General features: G+C 39.4%; 2 protein-coding genes and 1 pseudogene across 6 annotated transcripts; all 3 read left to right on the top strand.

Annotated features, from left to right (window-relative positions):
- Positions 1-959: 959 nt before the first annotated feature.
- Positions 960-3,155, top strand: LOC146492283 (E3 SUMO-protein ligase ZBED1-like; annotated as a pseudogene).
- Positions 3,156-4,272: 1,117 nt separating this feature from the next.
- Positions 4,273-17,054, top strand: LOC146492282 (OX-2 membrane glycoprotein-like). 3 transcript variants are annotated; one of them, XM_085151493.1, is made up of 7 exons: positions 4,289-4,459; positions 7,609-7,944; positions 8,073-8,387; positions 8,465-8,503; positions 8,609-8,681; positions 8,932-11,166; positions 16,932-17,054. In XM_085151493.1, the coding sequence occupies exons 1-6, from the start codon at positions 4,396-4,398 to the stop codon at positions 8,945-8,947; spliced, it is 843 nt and encodes a 280-aa protein (XP_085007619.1). In that variant the 5' UTR covers positions 4,289-4,395; the 3' UTR covers positions 8,948-11,166; positions 16,932-17,054. The 3 variants fall into 3 exon arrangements, with proteins under 3 accessions (XP_085007618.1, XP_085007617.1, XP_085007619.1); XM_085151492.1 differs by lacking the exons at positions 8,932-11,166; positions 16,932-17,054 and having other exon boundaries at positions 4,273-4,459; positions 8,073-8,375; positions 8,609-8,867; XM_085151491.1 differs by lacking the exons at positions 8,932-11,166; positions 16,932-17,054 and having other exon boundaries at positions 4,278-4,459; positions 8,609-8,867.
- LOC146492281 (nectin-4-like) lies at positions 11,178-21,247 on the top strand. Of its 3 annotated transcripts, none has more exons than XM_085151495.1 (7): positions 11,178-11,962; positions 16,932-17,270; positions 17,387-17,689; positions 17,769-17,801; positions 17,888-17,984; positions 18,071-18,137; positions 18,781-21,247. In XM_085151495.1, the coding sequence occupies exons 1-6, from the start codon at positions 11,899-11,901 to the stop codon at positions 18,111-18,113; spliced, it is 879 nt and encodes a 292-aa protein (XP_085007621.1). In that variant the 5' UTR covers positions 11,178-11,898; the 3' UTR covers positions 18,114-18,137; positions 18,781-21,247. The 3 variants fall into 3 exon arrangements, with proteins under 3 accessions (XP_085007621.1, XP_085007622.1, XP_085007624.1); XM_085151496.1 differs by having other exon boundaries at positions 18,071-18,141; XM_085151498.1 differs by having other exon boundaries at positions 11,179-11,962; positions 17,387-17,686.
- Positions 21,248-21,342: the final 95 nt, after the last annotated feature.

Below are 21,342 nucleotides of genomic sequence, written 5' to 3'. Positions count from 1 at the left end.
GTAAAACCATGCCAGTTTAAAGGTATTGGTGGTATAACGTGTTATTGTTTTTTACTCTTCAGACTGTTTATCAAAAAAAAAAAATTATGCAAAATTTTAAGATTCTGCTACTTCTCAAATTGACCTCTCTGAAAGAAAGGCTCCATATTTTCTTATTCTGCCTTTATGTACCCTTTTTGGTATGTTGATGTATGAGTTACCTTTCACACAAAAAAGGAAAAACACTGTGTTCTGTGACGGTGGCAGATTATTTGTCTCTATAAATTTTGCATGCTTACAGTCTAAAAACATGCAGACTGCTGTCATACCCACTGTAGTGTTGTGTGACCCTTTTGCAAAGGTAAATAAATTTTACAAAGACAACCTCTTTGATTTATTTCAGACTTCCACAACACAAATTTTCAAAAACAAGTGATTAGTTTTTAAATTTAAGGTAGAAAAAAATTGTCTTACTTTGGAAGTCCTGCCAGTATACTCTTGGGTATACTCTTCCCTGTTAAACATAATTTAAAATCCTGCTGCATCAGCTGCTCTATAAAACACTCACTGAAAAACAGCTTTGGGGGCATTTTGCATATATGATATTACCTCCTCGTGTATCCTCCCATCTTGGTGTGTATTTCTTGAATTGGACATCTTTGAGTTTAAGGGGGGAACTTGACACAGTCCTCGCAGCTGAGCAACATTTGTTCAGATTCCCAGAGAGAAATATCATCCACACCTGCAGAATAATGTATGGGTGAATAAATAAACTAGAAAGTATTTATTCTGATGTGAGATTAAAAGACAGATCAAAAGAGGGAGGGGACTCCTGCAATGATGAAGTCACGTAAGCTGCTGTTTCAGTCAGTGTGAGGAAACACACGCAAACAACCAAAACACAAGGTTTCATACCACTGATTTGACAGCACAGGCGAGTTTGCTTAGTTTTGTGCTTTAATTGTTAATTAATGACACTTTTAAATCATTATTACTGTTTTGTGTTTTATTTTATTTTCTCAAATATAAATGATATTCACTCTCCCTATTCTCTGAAAAATCAATCAAGAACTAATAATCCACGAGACTGTTTTAAATTCAGCTCTAGTTCAATTTTTGTTGTGGACATTAAGAAGGAATTCTTGATTCGTGAATGTATCCACTCAGATTTGTTGGGAAGGTTTCCTTGGTGAGCCACACCAACCACTGCCTTTGTTTGCACTTTTTTCCACTAGGTGGCACTACAGCCGTAGGATGACCTACGCAGTTACCAGCTGCACAGTGCACGGTAAATATGATTAATAATGACAAATGAGACTTATTGTGTGTGTGAAAAAAACCTTGAACCAGTGCACCACAGAGAACAAATATTGCAGGAAATCATTTGTGTGTTCACACTCAGGACCAACAGCAGACACAATGAGCACTACAGAACACATCACACACAAGTGGAAATAATTCACTCACCCTTCAGAGTTATTAAATTCAGGTGTTCAATCATTCCATGTCGACAGGTTTATAAAATCAAGCACCCAGGCATTTACACTGTTCTACAAACATTTGTGAAAGAAGCCTGGAAAACTCCAGCGTGGTACTGTGATAGGATTCCACCTGTGCAACAAGTCCAGTCATGAAATTTCCTCACTATTAAATATTCCAAAATCAACTGTTAGCTATATTATAACAACGTGGAAGTGACTGGAAGTGACAATAAATCAGCCACGAAGTGATAGGGTACGTAAAATCACAGAGCGGATGCTGAGTGATGCATTAACTCAAGAACAGTGCGTAGAAAGTTTAGTGAAGACTTTTCATGACTTTCATGCATCTACACCCAGGAGAAAATGATGCATCCTTTCTGTTTTTGGGGGATTGTCAAAAAAACTTTGAGGTTTGGTTTTTACCTGCTTTCTGCCACCTGCATCACACCATGGAGGTCTCTGATGATGACTGAAACTACATGGTGAAATTTAAGACTGCCTTCACAAAGGACCTATCCCAAGGTGTAGCTGCACTCAACCATCAGTGGCTCACGATAGCTACTGTGCTTGACCCACACTTTAAGGATTTAAAGTGTCTTGCAAGTCGAGAGCGAGAAGAGGTTTGGACCAGCCTTGAGGCCCTGCTGCAGGAACAGTGTGAAGATGCCACCTCAAAGGAGCCAGCAAAGACAAACAGCCTCCTCCTCTCTTCATTGTCTTCAGACTCTGGTTCACATGAGGAAGCCCTGTGTAAAAGGGCCCTGAGTTTGTACAAAGCAGAATCCACCATCAGCGAGACAGACTGCCCACTGCTGTGGTGGTCCAGTCAAGCAGGGACCCACCCACAGCTGTCTGTCCTTACTTGTAAGTATTTAATTAGTCCTGCCACTTCTGTCCCATGTGAGAGACTGTCCTCGCTTGCAGGTCAGATAGTAACAAAAAAGAGAGCTGCCTTGAGCTCTGAAAATGTGAAGAGGCTAGTTTGTCTAAGTAACTGGCTCAAAAAGATGTACCATAAATAAGCATGGAGGTATTTATTTTGAGTCCAATAAGTTTTTTATTTTTTGCACAAAAAATGTTTGATGAGCAGACTCTTTTAGCCTAACATACAAAATAATTTTGGCTAAGGTTACTCTGAGTTTAAAGGTGATGCTGTTCAAATAACCTTTTATGTTTCTGCCTTATTTTTTTAAGAAGAAAAACTGCACTTCATGTTGAATTTTGTATTATTATTATTTAAAGACAATACCATTTTGAACATGTACTTAAAGTACTTAAAATAGCACTTTATTTTTAAGTCTGTCCAATTTTGGCCAGGGATATTATTTTTTCTCTGTTTTGCATTGAAATGTAGTTTAAATGTTTTTTTCCCCCCATAAATTAAAAGAGCTGGAGTTCACAATATCCATGTGCATATCTATTATTTCATTCTGTCGCCCACTAAAACCCTTTTAAATTACAAAAACATTCACACTTTTTGGTAAATTTTCTTGTACGTTTAAATGTGATTAATCAAGATTAATTAATGACATAGCCGGAAATTTAATTAGATTCATTTTTAATCGAGGCCCACCCCTAGTTTTTAGGTTTTTAGATTAGGCATGTTTTATACAGTCCGATGTGTTTCTTTCCCCTTTCTCTCTTTCTGTTGCTTGATTTATTGACTTGTAGACCTTAGACAAGCACTCAGTTTGAGATTATACAAATCTGCTCAGCTCACTCAGAATGAAAGCGAAAGTAAATTGTGAGACAGTTTCACTGCACAATGAACAGGGGGCACTGAGGAATATATGTGCATTAAAATAGTGGATAGGAATGTAAAATAGTAAATGTTTATCAAATGACTGATTATTAGCTGTCCCAGTGAACCTCGTGATATGTCATGTCGCTTTTATTAACGACGGGAGGCACTTTTTTCTTTGCTTTTTTCACGCATACACCCTGTGAGATTATGGACCTTCCCGATTTAAGAGACTTGTTTTTTGAATTTTGGCGGCCATATGGCAACGTGGCACCGCCTGCAATCATATTTTCATTTTCTTTGATGGCATTTTTTTTTGTCGAGGATAAGGCAAGCTATTTGCGTTCTGTATTATTATGGAGTTTTAAAATAACTCGTTGCTTTCACGTGAAACCGTTTACGATGGAGAGATGAGAGAGATGACGGCCACTGTCGCTGTTTGTTTAACACACCGACTAAGCTTCGACGGGAAGAAGCTGCCTTCAAGTCTAAAGGTAAGAACTTCTGGTCTGAAATCATGGAAGAAAAATATGAACGTTTAAAAATTACTTCTATACATAAAACACACACACACCCATTCTGTACCGGGACCGAGGCTTTTCACATCTTTCTCAAATTCTCTCAGTTTAGAAATTCATTTGATCTTTTGTTAGCAACCATCAGACTTTTCCCATGCAGTTTTAATTTATTTTTATGTAATTTATCTATCACTTGTTACAATAAATTGTGCCTGAAGTTGTGACTGATTGAAATGCTCACGGAAGTACGGAAGGCAGCATAGAGGAGTTTGATGGTTCTACCTTGGAATACCAATACAGTGCTTTATGATATTTATGCATACCGTTCAATACAATTCAATTTATGTGATATTTATTTTTCATTAAAAGAAAGGGGAAAAAGTAGATACGCTATTGTGTCTGATAATTGAGTAACATAAACTTTGATTTGTTCCTTGAGGCGGCAGGACTATACCATTGCATGGGGGAACACGCGCTGTTTTTCCGCATTTTAAAGTGATAATTCGCAATTTCTTGTTGAATAATAGTAATATTGTAATATATAATAATATGATATTTTTTTTCTTAGCGTGTTATTTATTTGTTAGTACATATGTTTTTGGATGGCTCCCGCAACGAATAATGTACCCGCAAGTTTAGCAATGCGCTTCAGTCTGGTGGAGAAGGGCAGAGTAAAATGTCACCGCTTCGAACTGTACATTGCGTTTTTGGCTTTTTTATTTTTGGAGTCTTTGACGAAGGTAAGGAGAAAGTGTACATAAATTACACACATAGGTGTGTGGCAGTATGCGAGTTAGATATTTTTACACAACGACAGGTCACGTCTTTTAGTTTGTGGCAAAAACTCGTCTAATGGCGGGTAGATCCGAAATATAACAATATTTCTAATACACCAGCTGCTGTTGATCACAAGCGGATATGCGCGTATATATGAAGAAAACAACACCCGAGCTCTCATTGTTGTTTTTGTTGTCAATTTGACATATTGGTTATTTATTCGCTTAAATCCAAAGTGATATTAAATATATGCCGTTTTATTCGAGTGATTGCTGTCATATTGAAGCGCCTTGAGGCGACTTTTGTTGTGATTTGGCGCTATATAAATAAAATTGAATTAAATTGAATTGATATTGATGTTGTCTTTAACTTTTGTTGAAAGGAAAACAGATTCCATATATTTTATTTAAAATGTTCATTTTGATAATTGAAAATAAAACTCGAGAAAATACTTCTTCTGGGTGGTCACGATGAGTCGCTGAAGTGTGCGGACATGTGGCTTATCGAACCTTCAGACAGTGTAGCTCGATAGCTGCCCATGCGCTTTCTCTAAGTCTCTAATAACATAAACACGTTACTTTTGGATAACTTTTCAGAGGGTGAAACTCAAATAATATCTGCCTCTCTCATTCCAAGTGCGAAGTGTTAATCTATTGGGAATGACAGATAAATGTAATCAGAATGAGTATGCAATGGTCACGCGAGATGAGAGATATGAGCGCGGTGCCTAAACTTTACCTGCGTCCTGTAACTGTCACTTGTTTTTCTTTTCTTTTTTTCTCATTTTTTTTCTACAGTCTGTGTGAGGCTCCGTGAACATTTACAGAGCACTCTAGTCAAAGCTTTGAGCCACCCCCACCCCTCCCAGTTACAGGGGCGGTCCTAGCTTGTTTTGACTCAACGTATATATAAATATATATATATACGTTGAGTCCCATTAACATTTTTGAGTTAATAGGACTCAAAAACGTCCGTTTAACTTTGTTAGCCGGACGTTTTTCCAATCCTTACTAATAAATGTTATCCAGGATACATGTAATACATAATACCTGCCATTATCCAATGACTCATCTGCTTACATTTATCTTTTGCTCGTTTCTCCTCCTCTTCTTTTCTCTTCTTTTCTAAACTGAGGTTCTGATGGCTGTAACCTTTTCTTGTCCATCTTCCATCAGTAATTTTTCACTCTAGTATCAAACACAAATCCCCCCGAGAATCACCACAACCCAACATACACTGATAAACCTAAGTTTATTACAACAAGCTGTAGCTACACCTTAGTGCACAGATTCGGTTTGTATAGTTTTTTTTTTTCTTTTTTCTGGGATTTCGTATAACCGAGGGAAAAATAATTCATACATAGTGGGCTTGGATGGACTGACAATATTATGAATGAAATGGGCTTTATTTAGAAACAGCCTACTCCATGTGCGGCAAGCAGCAAGCAGCAGGTGCACCTCGCAAACGGAGGGCGCCCTTACTCCCCGCAAATGGACAATAGAAAACCTATCGGTGCCCATGCAATCCCAAAAATGCGCTGGCATGATCATGGGTGCAAGCAACTTTTTTTCCCGATGCCCATGCTTCCGCCCCCACCACGATGCCGCCCTGGGCAACGCCCCATGTCGCCCGTATCAAAAACATTTCCTTGATTTCCCTTTTTTCAGCATTAAATTTATTTAACTTTAAAATGTCGCGTTAAACCCACAGTAGCCTAAATTTTTCGTTTCCGTTATTCTTTTACATGTATTCCTACATTTTTGTGCGCTGAAATAAAAATAAATTTTTATTATTTATTTTTAAATATTTATTATTAAATTGTTATTAAAATAAAAATATATTTGTACAATTGTACAAATATATCTAAAACGCCACAGTGGAGCTAGGGGATCCATGTAAGGTCAAGGTGTCAAGGTGTAATTTTAAGGTTAGTTGACGGATTTGCAGTGCTTCCCATTTTTGTCAAATTATAGAAACAATAAAGAAAAGTGCAGTCATCTCTGCAACACTACAGACCACTTTCATGTAGTTTAATCTCTCAGATCTGTGATATTTGTCAAAATACTACAGTTAATGGGACTCAAAGACCGGATTTGTTTTGGATTAATGTACGAATCTTACAAGATACAGTGCTGACATTAATAAATACTTAGCGCTAGATGACGCACTGAAAATAAATTTTAAAAAAACAAAAAAACAATGGTGTGCGCATTTACGCAAACAATTCCGTCATCGTTAATGAGTCAGGATGTACGGGTAAATATGTCTTTTGTTCCTCAAAATACGTGTCAGTTGGTACACAGATTTCAGGTTCGCATGGAATCGAAATGAAGCATTCCTCTACTAGAATAAACCTGCACTTCATAAGAGCTGAATTCAGAATTTGCCAGAGAGCACTGTTAGCAGAGACGGGTCTTCCAGCAGAATCTGCATGAATACTGAAGATACTTATTATAATCACACGAGGAATAATCACACGTGGGGCATCGGCTTTCACCGGAACATTCACACCAATGTGACTTTGTTTACTGAACTCTCGCGTATACTCTGCAGCATAACAGGAAGCATCCTTTCAAAAATAAAATCACAACAGATGAACAGATGATACCTATTAACTAGCTCAACAAACACCTAGGAGAGATGTCATCAAAGGTAGAGAGAGGTGACTATAGAACGAATGAAAGAGAGGCTGATTAGGGAGGAGAGCAGCAGCATGTGAGAACTGATGAAGATGGTCAGACAGACTTTATGATTATAAATTTAGTCTGTCAGTTAATCAGTTTTTCTACTATTAATTTACAGTATAAAAAAGTTCTTCATCACAACTTTATGCAGCTCCGATAGTTGGCTAACTCACATCCGTGCTACCTTGATCTTGGCGTAATTTCTCCATGGAGCGTTTTGCTTCAGCTGGTTGGTTTCAGTGATGGTTGCATTAGGAATTGTCCGTAATGCTGCATTTACATCTTCTAGTATACCTTCACGCACTGTGTGCGTGCGTGTGTCTGTGTTGGAATTATGACATAATACTGAATGTGCCTCACATCTCAAACTGTATAGAATAGAATAGAATATTTAAAGTGGCTCACACCTTGATCTTTATCTCCTACAGCTCTAACAGCAGTGATCCAAACACAGCAGACTGTGCTGGCAGCAGTGGGAGAAGATGCTGAATTCAGCTGTCAGCTCTTGGAGACTAAAGACGTCGTTCAGGTCACATGGCAGAAAGTCACTACTGGGAAGAAGAATGTTGCCACCTACAGCAACTACTATGGTCAGAGAGTGAATGATGGCTTTACAGATAAAGTTGGGTTTAAATACACTGGACTACAGAACTGCTCCATAGTCATCAGGAATGTGACGGATCAGGATGAAGGATGCTATCACTGTCTGTTTAACACTTATCCTGAAGGAGCTCTGACAGGTAGACCCTGCCTCCAAGTCTATGGTAAGAACTTCCTTCCTTTCCTTATTTAACGAACAACAAGTGCTTCAAACAAACATAGTGGTCATAAATGTGTTTGCAGCTGGTGTGTTTATAAGAACATGTTGATGATATTTCCTGATCCTTCACAGAGCTGCATGAACCTGTTGTTGATGTCAGAGAGTCAAACTCTACTGAAGAGTGGGTTGTTTCCTGTTCAGCCACTGGTCGACCTGCTCCCACTGTAACACTCAGTGTCTCACAACAAGACCTCAGCTTCTCACAGTACAACACTGTCAGTGTGTCCAACACCAACGCTACATTCACTGTCACCACTACAGCTGTGCTCTCAGGTTCACGTAAACACAGCACACAGGTGGGATGTGCAGCACGAGTGCTCTCTGCTCCTCACAGAGAGGTGATGGTGACGATTCCTCATGATGATGATGATGATGGTGATGATGATGGTGAGAAGCTCTTTTGATGTCACTGATTTATAAAATGATGACTACTGTTATTGTAATGCTTATGTTTCTTCTACCAGAGCTAGATGAGAAATCAGGATCTAATCCCAGGAATTTAGGTGTGTTAACATTTGTGTTTTTAAAGTAAGTTTTGTTATTGAGTCTATTGACTTTTGATAGTTGTTCAAATTATTATACTCTTCTTTCTGCTGTTTGTCTCGAAGGAACAAGGATTTTAGTCATTCTGTCGCCTGCGGTGTTGTTGGTGCTCTGTGCTGCTGCGCTCATCTTTTTCGGGTATAGAAAGAAATCTACTCGTCTTAAACGATGTTGTTTGTTTGTTTGTTTTTGTTTCAACTGATAAATGTTTGCGCAGATTTAACTGTTCTTAAATCTGTTGTCTGTCACAGAGAGAGCTCATCTTCTGACTAATCAAACTCTGATGAACTTGTATTTGTTTTTTCTAAGCCATCCCTCCTTCCAGAATACTCTGATTTCGCAACCTTAAGAGTGACATGCTATATTTTTCTTTTTCTGGTGTTTGTAGATCTGGATCATCTTAATAGAGGTTTCAGCGATTACACCACGATCCACGACTTTGACCTTTACCAGCAAGAAATGTTTTGACAAATTGTTTCTACTGGTCCATCTTCTGTTTTTGTTTCTGGTCTTTTTTTTTTTTTTTTTAACAAAATTTGAAAAGAAAAAAGAAAAACACTCACACACAAAGCATTCATTTTTACTCATGTTGCAGTTTCTATTTCAGTAGTTTCTGCTTTTATTTATCTATTTTTCTATTTATTCAATATTATGTTTTTGGCAGATTTTTTAACATTAAGCTACTTGAAACAAAAAAATGAGTAAAAATGAGCAGGAGTGACTAACCTGAAACTATTCTTGTTATTTTCCCTCTGTGGTGTCAGTACACTAACAGGGCTTATACCGAATCAGACTGATACGCACGGTAGCTTCTTTACATGTTGACTTCTTCTTTATTGAGATAACACAGAAGTTACACACACACATAACTGGGCGTGGTGCCCCCTACTGGCGATGACTTGCATAGCACACCATAACTCTTGGTTCATACATAACTGTTCTCATCAATAATTTTGGCTGATCGATTAAATTGCTTTTATTGCAGTAATTCCTCCTAATACAAACAACCATAAAAACCTGAAGTTGCAAAAAACGGCCACTGGGGGTCTCGGCTTATTCATGGGGAGCATGTTGAGACATTTACTGGTCAATAAAACAATAGTCTCAGCTGAACTATGGACACGCACACACATACACTTACACTGATAAGCACGCACTCATCCCCCTCACTTTCCAAACGCCTTCGATGCTTGTTTCCTGCGGGGGAACACAGCAGGAAACAAGCATGTGTGCCACGCTGGAATGGTAGCGCTGTGCAGGGCGGCTGCTGTGTTCGCTTCGGATTACTCCTCACCCCCCACCCAGTCCTGTGGCTTGTCATGTCTTTCACAATGTTGTGCTGTGGACATTTATGTGCTTTTTGTGCAGAGGAGTTTTTCTGTTTCTTGTTCTCATGCTGTCCTCCCATGGAAGCACAGCATGAGTAGAGGTCTCTTTTTTTCCTCTTGTACTTTCCCACTGTAGTGTACATTTCAGTGTTTTTCTGTAACGCTACCGATCTCCGACTTGTATCCCCATGTAATGTCTGTGTTGTGTGTGTAAGGTCGGGAGGGGGGGGGGGGAATAAAGCTTTGATTGATTGATTGATTGATTGATTTAATAGTTTTTTTTTAAAACATATCAACATATACATTGTTCAAACTTTAAATTACTCAGTGTTGGGATATTTGTCAACCTAATAAAACAATATCAACGATTTTTGTCAAGTATTGTGGGTATGACGGTTTATTCTCATGGTAAATGTGCAATCAACACTGTGCTCCTTATTAAAGATGTGTGTAGTAAATGTCATCAGCTTTTCACCTGAAAGTCTATAAAACTTTTAAGATTTTGTAAGTTCTCTGTGTCATACTGAACCTTCTGAAAGAAAGTTTCCATGTAGTCCTGAAGATTTGCGTCTTGGTTAATATCAGATTTCCACCACAAATTTTTTAGAAAACGTGATCGGATGGAAGTTTTTGATTATCTGATTGTAAAGAATTGGAACATAAGGATGAAAATCATTTAAACAGTTCACACATGTACATATGCATAGAGTTGATGCACTGTCACCACTACAGCTGTGCTCTCAGGTTCACGTGAACACAGCACACAGGTGGGATGTGCAGCACGAGTGCTCTCTGCTCCTCACAGAGAGGTGATGGTGATGATTCCTGATGATGTTGATAATGAGGAACTCTTTCACTGATTTATAAAATTATGATTTCTCTGTGATTCTTGATATTAGGTTGAAACCATTGCATTCGTGTGGGTTTGGCTCTTTCTTGCCGAGTGAGCCCACTAGATGGCACTACAGCGTCAGTGCACAGGACATTTCCTTGTTTCCACTTATCGCCAGAACCTGCTCGCTGTGTTTGAGGAAAACTTGCAACACTGCTCTGTGATTTAGTGGAGAAAGTATGTTTTTCGCCTTTCGCTTTATGTCAGCTGGGTTACGACTGCGACTATGAACTGGAAATGGGAAGCCGATGGATGGATGATAATGCAGGGTTTCACTTGTGTACAGTGCTGTGACATGAAGATGTAAACTAACTGAAGTCCAGTGAAGGCGTTTACTGTGGACTCCGGTATGAAGCCAGTTTAATTCAACCTTAAAAGTTCATCATCAGATTTAGATCGACATGTAAGTAATTTGCAGATGTTCGGTGATCCATGCACAGCAAAATCTCCCGCGTTAAATTAACACTAGAGAGTGTCTATATGGGTCCACTCCTCTGAGTGTTAAATATAACACCGTTGAGTGTTAAATGAACACTTTTGACAGTGTTATATTTTTAAAGGTAACCTAGTCAGTTTTGAAGATTAACAATGACTAATACTGAGCAGTGCTGATTTTCTGACACTGGAATATTTCTAACATTTTGAGTTATTTTCCAGTGTTAGAAAATCAGCACCGTTGGTCATTATTTACCTTCAAAACTGACTAGGTTACCTTTAAAAATATAACACTGTCAAAAGTGTTCATTTCGCACTCAGTGGAGTGAACCCATGTAGATATTCTCTAGTGTTAATTTAACACTGGAGATTTAGCTGTGTGGGGAGTGGCTACAGCGCATGCGGCAGTTTTCTGCGATCTGCCAGATTGGTGTCATCTATCGACTGTACCATTATAATAAAAGGGGGGCAAAATGGCGACACGTGCCTTTACATCGCACTTTAAAGTGATAATTCTCGATTATTTTTTGTTATTTGTCTCACTATATGATCTTGTTCACATGTATTTTCTCATGATTCTTTTTAGCTAACCTGTTAAACGTTTATATGCATCAGACCAGCTGACAGTTTACCCGTAACTGTAGTAGCTGAGCCCAAAGCCAGACAAAGAGTCAGCCTGAATGAATTAAGTTTATATAAAATGTCCTTTTTTGGAGTTTTGCTTTATGTTGTTGCTGTTTTTATTTCTGGAGCCTTTGAAAAGGGTGAGAAGAGACTGCATGTTAATGATTATAATATATGAGTTTGACCTTTTTATACAGTAAAAAGTAGTTTATTTTGTTCCCTCATAAGGAAATGACTCGTTTCAGTTGTGGTGGTGGGAGAGGTCGCTAAGGTGAAGTAACCATTTTGATAATGTTGTGATACAGGTACAACCACAGGCAGCATAAAAGAGTGTTTTCTGTGGGTGTAGCTGAATATTTAGTCGTTACTATCATCAGGGGTGTGTGGATGATCTAGATGTATGCAGGAAAGGCACTTCAGCTATTGTTCTGTGAATTATTCATATCAATTCTCATTTAAATGAGCAAATACAATAATTTATAGTTTGAAAAATATAATAACTACATTATTAAAAATATATTTTAGATGAACATAAAAAAAGTAAAATTTAGGGTCTTTTTCTCTGCACTTACGATTCCAGGGTTCTGGCTTCAGCTACTTTGTAATCACTTTTTACTCAAGAAACATCAATTGCTGGGAACTCAAAGAGTATAAAAAGCTACCAGGCTCACTGTTAAGGACAAAACAACAGTCCTCATCACTCAGGAGTTCCTATTTCTCCACCCTGCAATGATTTAAAGAGGGATTTATAGACGTGCACAGCTTGATCCACTGCCCTCCATTCGTGGCTGTAATCACAGACTGCAGTAAAATCATCAGTGTCTTTAGACTCAGCCCCAACAGCCGCCCCAGTGGTCAGTCATTTTTTCCCCATCTATAGAACAAATTACAGACTAAGAAGACACATTCTGAAATTTGATTCTACAAACTCTGACATTTTCTAACGTACTTAACGTTCATGGAAATGATGGTGATGGGTCAACACAAACCTGTCTTTGTTTCTCCTGCATTCTCTGGCATAATTCAGTGAAAGCCTGTTTATACAGACAGTTCTGAATCTTATGACTCTAATATGCCCTGTGAGTTAATACTTGCCTTTTTTCCAACACAGAAAGGCAATTGTTGCAAGCAGGGTAGTGATCTGTACACAAGTGTGTGCTACTATGCTTGTATTTGTGGGGTTTATAGAAAAATAACCTCACTGCAATGTCAGGTGACCCCATAGCACCACATAGGAGAGACCTGGTATAGTTGTAACATTGGGATCACTGAATTGATCATATGACTCCTATCTCATCCCATGATCACTTCAGTGTTTAGACACTTCCATCCCTGATTTGGGGCGATGGGGCAATCGTGGCTCAAAGAGTTGGCAGTTCGTCTTGTAACCGGAAGGTTGCCAGTTCGAGCCCTGACTCAGACAGTCTCGGTCGTTGTGTCCTTGGGCAAGACACTTCCCCTACCACCTACTGGTGGTGGTCAGAGGGGCCGATGGCACTATGTGGCAGCCTCGCTTCTGTCAGTCTGCCCCAGGCTGGGGCAGCTGTGGCTACAACTGTAGCTTGTCTCCACCAGTGTGTGAGAGTGAATGAATAGTGGAATTGTACAGTGCTTTGAGGGCCCTGAAAAGTGCTATATAAATGCAATCCATTATTATTATTTCACATGGTGGTTATCATGGCTGGAAGCAACTGCATGTAGATTGTATTGAAGAAAACTGATTTTGACATATAAAATTAATTCTTTTGACCAGCACTAAGCTTTGTTAGGAGTTAAACAGCTGCAGACCAAATAATATGACTAACAGTATATTAAATAGGCAAGCTGTAATGCATTTGCCCCCTGCTAATTTTAAGCCACTATGCTAATAAAGTTAGTTAAACAATGACCGACAAGGGTGGGGTGAGTTGTAACATATGCTTTCAATGTGTTACAACAATCCCCTTCCCCAAAGTATGAATAGCTTATTGATTTTAAATATGCTAACACATATACTTTTACAGCATGTCTAGATAGTGGAAAAGAAAAACTGATCAAGGTATGCCTGCTAATATTTTTAAAAAAGAAAAAGGCATCTGATGGGGTCTCAACGAAGGGTGAGTCAGTCAGATCTTCCATGTAACACTGAGCAGACTCCAAGTCATTGCAAAAGCTTATGGAAGAATAACAGAAAAAAGCAAAAATGGAAAAAGAATATCTTGGGAAAAATATATGCAAGCAGAAGAAGAAGAAAGTGAAATCTGCCCAAAAATTTTTTGAAAAATAACGCTGAAGATTCTGAGACAATGAATGACGAAAACCTTTGCATTGACTGTATAAAGCCATTTGGTAACTCAAAGGCAAAAGAAGTTTGGGTAAAATTTACCCTGTGCAGTCTTTGGGCCCACCAAGCCTGCACTCCAGAGCTACCAACATTCATCTGTCAACATTGTGAATCTGATTAAGAATATACATGCATACTGCCATTGTTTTTTTTGATACAGATAATATACAACAACATTGTGTGTGTGTGGTGTTGAGCTTTAACAACACACTAAACCACACCCTGAACCTGCTGGTCCACTCATCCCCTGCAGCCATGCCACAGAACACACCCAACCACAAAGACCTATATCTTTTTCGGACAGGTGCATTGTACCTGTTTGTACCTGTCACTGAACTGTTTATTGAGTATTTGTGTTTGTTCTCTTAAGCTAATTTACACACCCACACACAACAGAGTGCATTTGGGTTTTGTTTAGTCACAAAGAGAGTTCTTTTATTCCAACAAACCAGCAGTCCCCAACCTTTTTTGCACCACGGACTGGTTTAATGTCAGACAATATTTTCACTGACCGGCCTTTAAGGTGTTGCGGATAAATACAACAAAATAAAATGATACGACCAAGACTAAAACTGTGGTATTTTTTAAATTACTTTATTAGTAGCGTCCTCCTGAAATGTGCCAACAACATTGAGAGCAACATCCTCCTCTCTGCCCTTTAATGGTCTCTGGTATTTCTTTCAAAATAAGACACACAACTACAACACAGGAAAAGACCCAGGGAAACAGAGTTAATGATAAAAACCCTGAAAACCATAAATTTCATACCTGGGCCTCAACTCTCAGTTTGGTGGCCCAGTACCAAACGTGGCCCGGGGGTTTGGGACCGCTGCAATAAACCACTCTTTGAAGCATGTCCTCTGGTGTGGGCTCTGTTTTTTTGTTTCTTTTGTCTAATTGTTACAATTCTTCGCAGCATTTGTTACAACCCACCTGGGTATTAGGGTACATTGTAACAAATTTAATGTTAACACACGAGGTCTTTTCTTGCAGGGCTTTGAATAGATCCCATTTATTGGAAATAAAAGTGGGTATTTTGTGTAAAAGTTTGAGAGCTTCAGGTGCCAAACCAAATAGTCCTGTCAATGATCTCACTGCGAGGGTTCAGGCCTATGCAGAACAGCAGCAGGGACAGCATCTCATTGATCCTGCACTTGATTGTGACTTGTGCTTGTGCTATGGGCTTAAAGTAGTGTTGTACGCCACATCCCCAGTGAGCTCCCGATGAAGGCTCTTAGGATCCTGTTGATCTTATACAATTCTAAGCATTCCAGGATCCATGTGTTGGCATCGAGTCTTAGGCCTTCTTGTAGTCAATCCAGGCAGTGCACAGGCTGGTCAGTCGGGAGACTGCTCTGTCTACCAGGGGTTGGTGTTTCGCTCCTCTGGTATTCCTGTCTTTCTGTGCCCCGCTCAAGTTTTGAGCCATGTGCCTGTTCATCTTAGCCACTATGATGCCTGACAGGGGCTTCTGTGTGGTACAGATTATTGGCCAGTAGTTAGATAGGACTGTCCCTTCTGGGGGTCTTCGGGATTTAGGGCTGTCCGACCTTCAGTAAACCATACTGGGTGTCTCTCGTAGACTAGTAGCTGGTTCATTTATGCTGCCAGATGCCCATGAAGTGCAGTCAGCTTCTCCAGCCAGTAGGTGTGAACCATGCTCTTTTCATACTGAAGACCCTTTCTTGGATGTCTGCCACTGCGATGGTTACTGGACTTCATGGAGGTTGCTGTGGTCTGCCCTCAGATCCACTAGCCACTGAGCATTGCCATTATGGGTTGCGTCCGTCTCCCATATGCTCTTCCAGTATTGCTCCATCTCAAGCCTTGGTGGTGCTGTTCTCATATTGTTCCTCCTACCACTGAGAGTACAACTCGGATGGCTCTGTGGCAAACAGCTGGTTTATTCTCCTGCCTTCGATCTCTCGGGTATACTTCTTCAAACGGCTGGCCAAGGCTGTGATTCTTTGCTTGGCAGTTTCCAAGGCCTCAGGTATGGACAGTTTGCTGTACTTTTTAGGCACCTTCTTCATTTGACCTTTCTGACACTCTGATAGTTGGCTAACCTCCCTCTGCACTACCTTGATCTTGGCCTCTAGCCTCCTTCATGGAGGGTACTGCTCCTTGTCGTTGTTCAACTTGTAGCCAAGCATCTCACTGATCACTGCTGCTATAGTGTAGATCAGCTGGTTAGTTTTGGTAATAGTCACAGTGAGCATTTTCCATAGTACTGCATTCACATCATCAAGTCGATCCTCATAGGGTACTTCAAGTAGTCTTGGTAACCAGCTATGGAGGATCCAGGTTTCAAGTTTCATCATGATCCTATGTTTCAGGTCAGTTCCTCTCACACTCAACGATCCTTACATCACACTTGGGGCTTGGTACCCAATCTCGGGTGGGGGTGATGATATCTCCTCCCTGACCTGTCATCCTGGCTCTTCCTTGCAGCAGTAGCATTCCAATAGCACCCGATTTTCAGCCTGTCAGTGTGTTTGGCAAATCAAGCATATAAACTGTTTTGGGTTATTTTATTTTTTTTTGTATTATCTGATGCGTATGGACCAATGCTGATGTGAATGCTGATTGCAGCTTTTTCATAAGGTGCTGGCTTTGATCCTTTCTTTAATTTGATATTGTATTTGTTTGAGCAGTGGAGGCAAAAAACGTTGTTAATTGCAGGAATAATGATAGCTAACGGTACTAGACTTGTGTCAGTAAGGATTGCACTTGAACTTGAATAGAATATTTAAAGTGGCTCACACCTTGATCTTTATCTCCTACAGCTCTAACAGCAGTGATCCAAACACAGCAGACTGTGCTGGCAGCAGTGGGAGAAGATGCTGAATTCAGCTGTCAGCTCTTGGACACTAAAGACGTCGTTCAGGTCACATGGCAGAAAATCTCACATGATGTGGAGACAAATGTTGCCACCTACAGCAAGTACTATGGTGAGAGAGTGAATGATGGCTTTAAAGATAAATTTAAGTTTACATATACTGGACTACAAAACTGCTCCATAGTCGTCAGGAATGTCACAGAGCAGGATGAAGGATGCTATCACTGTCTGTTTAACACTTATCCTGAAGGCTCCTTCACAGGTACACCCTGCCTCCAGGTCTATGGTGAGGACTTTTACCTTCTTTAACCAATAACAAGTTCTTCAAACAGTGGACATAAATGCTTTTGCAGCTGGTGTGTTTGTAAGAACATGTTGATGATATTTGCTGATCCTTCACAGAGCTGCATGAACCTGCTGTTGATGTCAGAGAGTCAAACTCTACTGAAGAGTGGGTTGTTTCCTGTTCAGCCACTGGTCGACCTGCTCCCACTGTAACACTCAGTGTCTCACAACAAGACCTCAGCTTCTCACAGTACAACACTGTCAGTGTGTCCAACACCAACACTACATTCACTGTCACCACTACAGCTGTGCTCTCAGGTTCACGTAAACACAGCACACAGGTGGGATGTGCAGCACGAGTGCTCTCTGCTCCTCACAGAGAGGTGATGGTGACAACTCCAGATGATGATGATGATGATGGTGAGAAACTCTTTCAAAGTCATTGATTTATAAATTAATGATTACCCTGTGATTCAAATGTTTGGGTTCCTTCTTCCAGGTTTGGATGAGAAATCTAATCACATAAATTCCGGTATGTCAAAATTTACACTTTTTAAAGCCAGTTTTTCTTTTCTATCTGTTGATATTTAAAATGTAATACCCCCTCTTTGTCCATAGGATCCAGGACTTTAGTCATTCTATCCTCTGCTGCGTTGTTGTTTGCCTGTGTTTCTGCACTCATCTCTGTCTGGCTTAGAAAGAAATCTCAGAGCAGGTAATCCTCTTAAACAGCATTGCTTTTTGTCTTTTTGTTCAGCTGATAAATATTTGTGCAGATGTAACTTTTCTTGAATCTTACAGTCAGTCACATCGGCCGGTTGAGATGAATGACATGGCTACCTGAAGCTACAATGAGAGATACTCAGGAGTAAGTCAGGCTTGATGCATCATTCTGCATCTACAAAGTTATAAACCCAGCTATGAAAAATTTGGAATGCTGTTAAATATGAATAAAAGTATAATGCAGTAAATAGAACATTTTATAAACCTATCACAATAGAATGTTGAAAGTATATCAAATTGATGAAATGTAAATCTAATGAAATAATGAAACTTTTAGCTTATTTTGGATTTGGTGTCTCTAAACGCATCTCAAAAATGTTGCCACAGGACACCAAAAGTTCAAAATGAAAGAAACAACTGGAAGAACATTTTACAACTAACTAGATTAACTGTCAAAATGCAAGTAGTATAAAATGAGGATTTTAAAGAGACAGGGTTTGTCAGAAAATGGCCAAATGTTGACTTTTAAGATTGTGAACTTGGAGAATAATGTAATAAAACATGCAATGGAAAGTTAAAATTAAAAACATGTTGTGACATTTGGAATTTTCTGACTTACCTCCAGAGCTCCTTTTTATTCTTTTACTTCCTTTGTAAACTAATGTAAACTGATGTCAACCAAACTGATGCATATATCTTTCCACTAAGCTATTAATTTATTTAGAATACTTAGATTCTGTAATATTGACAGCGCAATGATATAATGTTATTTTTATTTTATTTTAAAGGACTAAAACATCTTCAGGTAAACACCGTGATAGTCCGCGCAAAAAGCGAATGCCTGCTGACACCACATGATGATCTGGGGGCCTTTGAGTGATGAAATGTTTCTCCCACAAAACACTACGTCCAGATGAACAGAATCAACTTTTGGAGATTCATTTGCAATAGCATCAAAACTGCAGTTTGACAGATTTTTGCTTTTTTTTTTTTTTTATCAAGAAGAGTGTATTTTCTAAAACAATGGTGCTAATTTGACAAATAACTGCACTAATGTTGCACTAAGGAAAATGGTAATAGCTACAGGTAAACTGCAGTTTTTATATCATCACTTTGTGCTATATATTTATAGCATATTTATTTTATTTATTTTTTCACCAGTTTTTAGTGTTGTTATACATTTTTATATTTGGAAACACGAGACCATGTTGTCCCTTAACAAAACGTTCTGATTGCAAAGCACTAAAATGTGTTGCACTGAAACATTTGCAAACCGTTAAATAATATTATTGTCCTGTACATTTCAATTTTCTTGTACTTGGTGCTGTTTATTTTTTACACTGTTTTTTAAATATTTGAAAGAAAAATTGAAAATGCAAGAAAATAAAAATGTACTATAAAAAGTAATGTTTTGTTGTCATTTTACAGATATTTATATTTTCAATTTGACTTACTTTAAATGACTTTAAATGTAAGTCAGTGACTAACATGAAGCATTTTTCAGTACCTTTGGCTGATTGATATCATTTCTTTTGTTGCTGGAATTGATATGATTGATACCAACAACCAAATTTAAATAATTCCCAACAGATTTTCAGCTAAAATTGAATAACATGGCCCCTGAGGGTGCCTTTTTATTCATGATAAAAATGTTGAGGTGTTGAGGAGAACAGATTTGAAGTTTATTATTAAAAGGACTAAGCATTTGTTAAGTCAGTGTAAAACTTTTGGATTTCTTTTGTTTTTTGTTTGAATAAAAGACATAAGAATCCAAATGTGTTTTAAGTAGACTGTAGGGCAACACCCAGCGTAAAATGCTAATATGCATATAGAATAAATTTAATGCTCTATAGAGCATTAAATGACATTGAAGCACATGACATTAAATTGCCATGTGCTTTCTTTCCAAGCTCCTTGGAGTATATATATATACTCCAAGGAGCTTGGAAAGAAAGCGACTGGGCTTCTTTAAGTTTCTTGAAGATGTTTCACCTCTCATCTTAGAGGCTTCTTTAGTTCACTGGATGAGAGGTGAAACCTCTTTATGAAACTTAAAGAAGCCCAGTTGCTACCATGATAGCATGACCTTGATGACTGACAACCTATACAGACATTGACATATATAATTACAACAGTTAAAACTGTTGTAAAACTGTGTTCTCTACAACCTTGCCTGGAACAGGATTACCAGGGACCGGTAGCAGGGAGGGTGCTTGAGAGAGAACACCTGTTGACCTGGCCTTACCCCATGGGGCCTGGCCAGGCAGAGCATGAAGAGGAGACATTGGCTTGACCTCCTGTAGAACCACCACCCACAAGGAGCGCCGTAAGGGTCAGGTGCAGTGTGTGCCACGTGGTGGCAAAGGGCGGAGACCCTGGCAAACCGATCTCTGGCTACTGGGACAAATGACTGGGACATGGAACGTCACCTCACTTGTGGGGAAGGTGCCTGAACTAGTACATGAGGTTGAGAGCTTCTGTCTAGATATAGCCAGGCTCACCTTAATGCATGGCTTAAGTTCTGGAAGCAGTCCCCTGGAGTAAGGCTGGATATGTCCCAGTCTGGAGTTGCTGTTGGTGAGAGGTGGTGGGCCCCATGTATCTTGGTACCCATTGGCTTGCTGCCTGTAAGTTGGAGTTTTTCCCGTTAGAGGGTTTGTTCCCTGCACCTCTGGGCCGGGGAACGGGTCCTGACTGTTGTCTAGCTTACCCGCTAAAAGGCAGTCCAGAATACCCAGCCTCCTTGGTGTCCCAGGGTGGGGTGCTCAAGGGTGCTCCAGCTGGAAACTTTGTCATCCTACTGGAAGACTTCAACACTCATGCCTGATCTGATCTGATTTAAATGACAATTTGTCCATAACAAATACCGCTTGCAAACAAAATGTCCTTAGGTGCATGTGGAACCAGGAAGCCTCCAGCCATAGACTGATGATTTTGTCATCAGATCTCTGTCTGTATGTTCTGGCCACTGAGGGGAGGGACTGAGCTGGCTGTTTTCCCCAAAGGACAGATTTTTTTTACAGGTCTGTCCTTTGTGTTGGACTTGAACTTGAACAGAAATCCTTGGCTTTGAAGGACATTCTTTAGATCACATGACATCACTTGATAGAGATCTACCATTCTCCCGTGATGGGGAGACAAATGTTGCCACCTACAACAAGTACTTTGGTCAGAGAGTGAATCGTGGCTTTGTTCAAGTTTAAACCTACTGTACAGAACTGCTCCATAATAATAGGAATGTGACAGAGCAGGATGAGGCCTTCTATCACTGTTTGTTGTTCTCTGACAAGTGGAACCAGCCTGAAACAAATATGCTGGATAACAAGGTGTCACCAGCCACCAACCTGTAA

Source organism: Neolamprologus multifasciatus, chromosome 23 (assembly GCF_963576455.1).
Source record: "Neolamprologus multifasciatus chromosome 23, fNeoMul1.2, whole genome shotgun sequence".
In the NCBI taxonomy this organism is placed as follows: domain Eukaryota; kingdom Metazoa; phylum Chordata; class Actinopteri; order Cichliformes; family Cichlidae; genus Neolamprologus; species Neolamprologus multifasciatus.
Note: the sequence above shows the minus strand (reverse complement) of the source record. Positions and strands in the feature narration are given on the sequence as shown.

What these genes read in the sequence shown, in the direction of transcription:
- LOC146492282 (XM_085151491.1), top strand. Translation starts at nt 4,396, where the DNA reads ATGTCACCGCTTCGAACTGTACATTGCGTTTTTGGCTTTTTTATTTTT. An exon ending in TGATGATGGTGATGATGATG is followed by an intron (nt 8,388 to 8,464) that starts GTGAGAAGCTCT and finishes TTCTTCTACCAG; the next exon opens with AGCTAGATGAGAAATCAGGA. An exon ending in ATCTAATCCCAGGAATTTAG is followed by an intron (nt 8,504 to 8,608) that starts GTGTGTTAACAT and finishes TTTGTCTCGAAG; the next exon opens with GAACAAGGATTTTAGTCATT.
- LOC146492281 (XM_085151495.1), top strand. Translation starts at nt 11,899, where the DNA reads ATGTCCTTTTTTGGAGTTTTGCTTTATGTTGTTGCTGTTTTTATTTCT. An exon ending in TTCTGGAGCCTTTGAAAAGG is followed by an intron (nt 11,963 to 16,931) that starts GTGAGAAGAGAC and finishes TATCTCCTACAG; the next exon opens with CTCTAACAGCAGTGATCCAA. An exon ending in ACCCTGCCTCCAGGTCTATG is followed by an intron (nt 17,271 to 17,386) that starts GTGAGGACTTTT and finishes GATCCTTCACAG; the next exon opens with AGCTGCATGAACCTGCTGTT.